Genomic DNA, 2,861 nt, shown 5'->3' with positions numbered 1-2,861 from the left:
GGAGGGTTCGTATGACTGTCTCTACCTGAGCGCTTGATGGGGATCTGTGTCTGGTCTTTAACCAACAGGTATTTCACCAACTTATTTGCCTGGGAGAGGAGGAATACATGGAGAAATCTCAATATATTTTCAGAAAACTTGGAAGGATGACAGAGAAAAAGGCAGACAAAGACAAGAAGAGACTGGGCAACATAGGATTCTTACCCTTTCTTGCAAAATGGCCACATCTCAGAGTAGCGGAGGCCTCCAGCCCCATGGGATCCACCTGTAATTACTGCCACCTCTCTCTTCCCCATTCAGATGCTTGGACTGCATCATCAGAAAGAAGGAAGGTCCAGAGTCATCAGGTGAAAGAGATGGCTCTGTCTCCTTACCCTGCCTCCTCCTGAAAGTCCCCTAATCCCTCACTGTATTGGGTCCTGACCTTATCATTGGCCAACTTGAGTCCTAGAATTGTCTTTCACTCTCTTCCAGGCAGGAGTTTCATTTCTCTGCCAGGACAGGAGCAACCAAAGGACAGGGCCTGAGGTTACCCTTCCTCTTTTGGCCACTACTGACTCTGCTAGCTGTACCTCTTAGACAAGTCACTTCATCTCTCTGGTACTCAGTATTCTTATTTATAAAACTTGAATCTATGATCCCTAGCTGGTAAGAGTTATTTTCAAAACATAAAGACATACCCTGTGTGACTGTACCCATCACAAAGCCTGGCACATGGTAACTACTATGTAAATACAAGTTGAAATTATATTCAGGTTGCAGCTAAGTGTATGGGTATCTTATTTTCCCACCAATCTGTGAACTTTCAGGGAGCAGGAACTATATCGCATACTCCTCAATATCTCTCATAGCCTATCTGAACACAGGGACTGGCTCAGAGTAAAAAGGCTCAGTAATATTGCATAGAATAAATGAACAAACTTGGAGGATAGGAATGGAAACAAGGTGCAAAGTTAAGGATGGTGATGTCAGAGATCTCACCTTTTGGTTCCTCTTGCCCCAGGTCCTGGTTGTAGGCTCCAGACTCAACTGAGCCAGGTAGTCATCTGCCAGGGCCTGGACAGCAGCAGCAACCTGAGTCTCAAGGGCACTTACGTTGGTCTGGGAGCTGGCCATCTTGGCCTGGGCCCCCTGGTCAACAATTTGAGTCTGGCTTTCAGCTGCCCTGCACTTGGCCGTCTTTTGGGCCCTGGACCCTCTCTTAACCTGGAGGGTGGCTGTTAGGACTTGGTTTGTGACCATTTGAGTGGCAGGTGGGGCCTCAGAGATCTCATAGGCAGAATTTATGCTTTTATTGGCAGCCTTCTTGCCTTTGGATTTTCTGGGCTGGATAACTGCTGCTGAGCTCTCATTCTGCCTGATAGCTCTCTCAAGGGCATTTGAGGCCTCTGGGAGCTCAGTGTCAGTATCGTCAGTATCTGTACCTTTAACAGATGCCTTCTTGTCTTGTCTTCTTTCTTAGTTTGACTAGAGGCTGCTGTAGCCTGAGTATTAGCTGTCTCATTGGTAATTTGGCCTTGGGTAGTAGCTGTGTGGGTGGTGGTTAAAGCTAGCGAGATCTCAGTGGCACTGGCTATGGCCTTATCGGCAGCCTTTTTGACCTTGGAAGCTTTCTTAGGCTTGGTTGGTGCTATCAAGGCCTGGGAATTGGCTGACTCACTGGCAAGTGGAGCCTGGATAGTCTGTGAGATGACTGGTAGGTTTAGGGCTTGCAAGGGTGATTTGATCTGTATAATGACATTCTCACTGCCAGCTGGAGATTGGGAGCCTTGGATTGCCTTAATAGTGTCTCTCTTTGTCTATTGGCTTTCGTAGGCTGAGTGGTGACTGAAGAAGCCTGAGTATTGGCTTTCTCAGTGGTAGCTGAAGCTTGGTTGATCTGGGGGGTGATTGGCAGTTTTAAAGCTTGCGAAGGTATTTTAGACTTGTTGATAGTAATCACATTGGCAGATGGGACTGGAGAGGCAGCGGTTATGGTGTTAGTAATAGCCTTAATAGGGACCTTCTTGGTCTTGCTTTTCTTAGGCCAGTTGACAACTGGTGGGTCCATGGCCAGGGGGTCTTTTGTTGCCACCAAGAGAGTATGCATCAGCAAGACACCGTCCTCTTCAGTAGTCTCAGCCTGTACATCAGGAGGGAATGAAGCCCCAAGCTCCCAAGGGGAGGCAGAAGGCCCTACACACTTAGGATTATGATCTGCTGATCCATCTGACCTCCCTACAGCCCACCCTTTCCATGAAGTCACCCCTTCCTCTGAGCAGTGATTGAAAAGGAGGGTGAGGGAAGAAGAAAAGGACAAAAAAGTCAGGTAGGTTTTTTTCTCCTCCACCATTATGCAGGGGAGGACTGAGAAAGGCAGGAAATTATGCAACTACATAGTGGTAGGGGGTTCAAGAGCAGGAAGTGAACCCCAGATGGGGCAGATGGCCTGGCGAGTATACAGAGAGGACTCACCTGGAATAGGGGCATCTTATAACTGTAATCATTTCTCCTATCCATTTTTCTGGGAGGCCAGGTAACAGCTGAACCTGATGGGAAGGGTTATGAGTTAGGGGAGAATGAGAGGGAAGTGAGATTCATCAGACCTTCTACCTATCCTAAAGGAAAGGGGAATCTCATATAACCTTGAGCCCCAACTTCAACCACTCGGTTTTCATACCTAGAAACCCAGGCTAGGTGGTTTCCAAACCCTAGATCCTTTTGCCTACAAGAAACCACAAGCCAGATCTACCACCCCATCCCTTTACCCTACACACATCCCTTACCGCAACTTTATAGTGTACATGCGCACCAACAAGATTGGGGGGGCACCCCAGTCTCAGGCCTTCAGCGCACAAGCGGCTTTGGTGGACAAGACAGTA

At 47.9% G+C, this 2,861-nt stretch overlaps 1 protein-coding gene across 1 annotated transcript in view; it reads right to left on the bottom strand.

The window, feature by feature from the left end:
* LOC102897320 (trophinin) overlaps positions 1-2,499 on the bottom strand; it is an 8,181-nt gene extending 5,682 nt beyond the window's left edge. The window contains 7 exon segments of the mRNA XM_006904778.1: positions 26-89; positions 205-309; positions 982-1,419; positions 1,422-1,798; positions 1,801-2,142; positions 2,145-2,175; positions 2,455-2,499. Coding sequence (XP_006904840.1) covers positions 26-89; positions 205-309; positions 982-1,419; positions 1,422-1,798; positions 1,801-2,142; positions 2,145-2,175; positions 2,455-2,499 — 1,402 coding nt within the window.
* Between the last annotated feature and the right edge of the window lie 362 nt (positions 2,500-2,861).

This window comes from Pteropus alecto, unplaced genomic scaffold (genome assembly GCF_000325575.1).
Source record: "Pteropus alecto unplaced genomic scaffold, ASM32557v1 scaffold6170, whole genome shotgun sequence".
In the NCBI taxonomy this organism is placed as follows: domain Eukaryota; kingdom Metazoa; phylum Chordata; class Mammalia; order Chiroptera; family Pteropodidae; genus Pteropus; species Pteropus alecto.
Note: the sequence above shows the minus strand (reverse complement) of the source record. Positions and strands in the feature narration are given on the sequence as shown.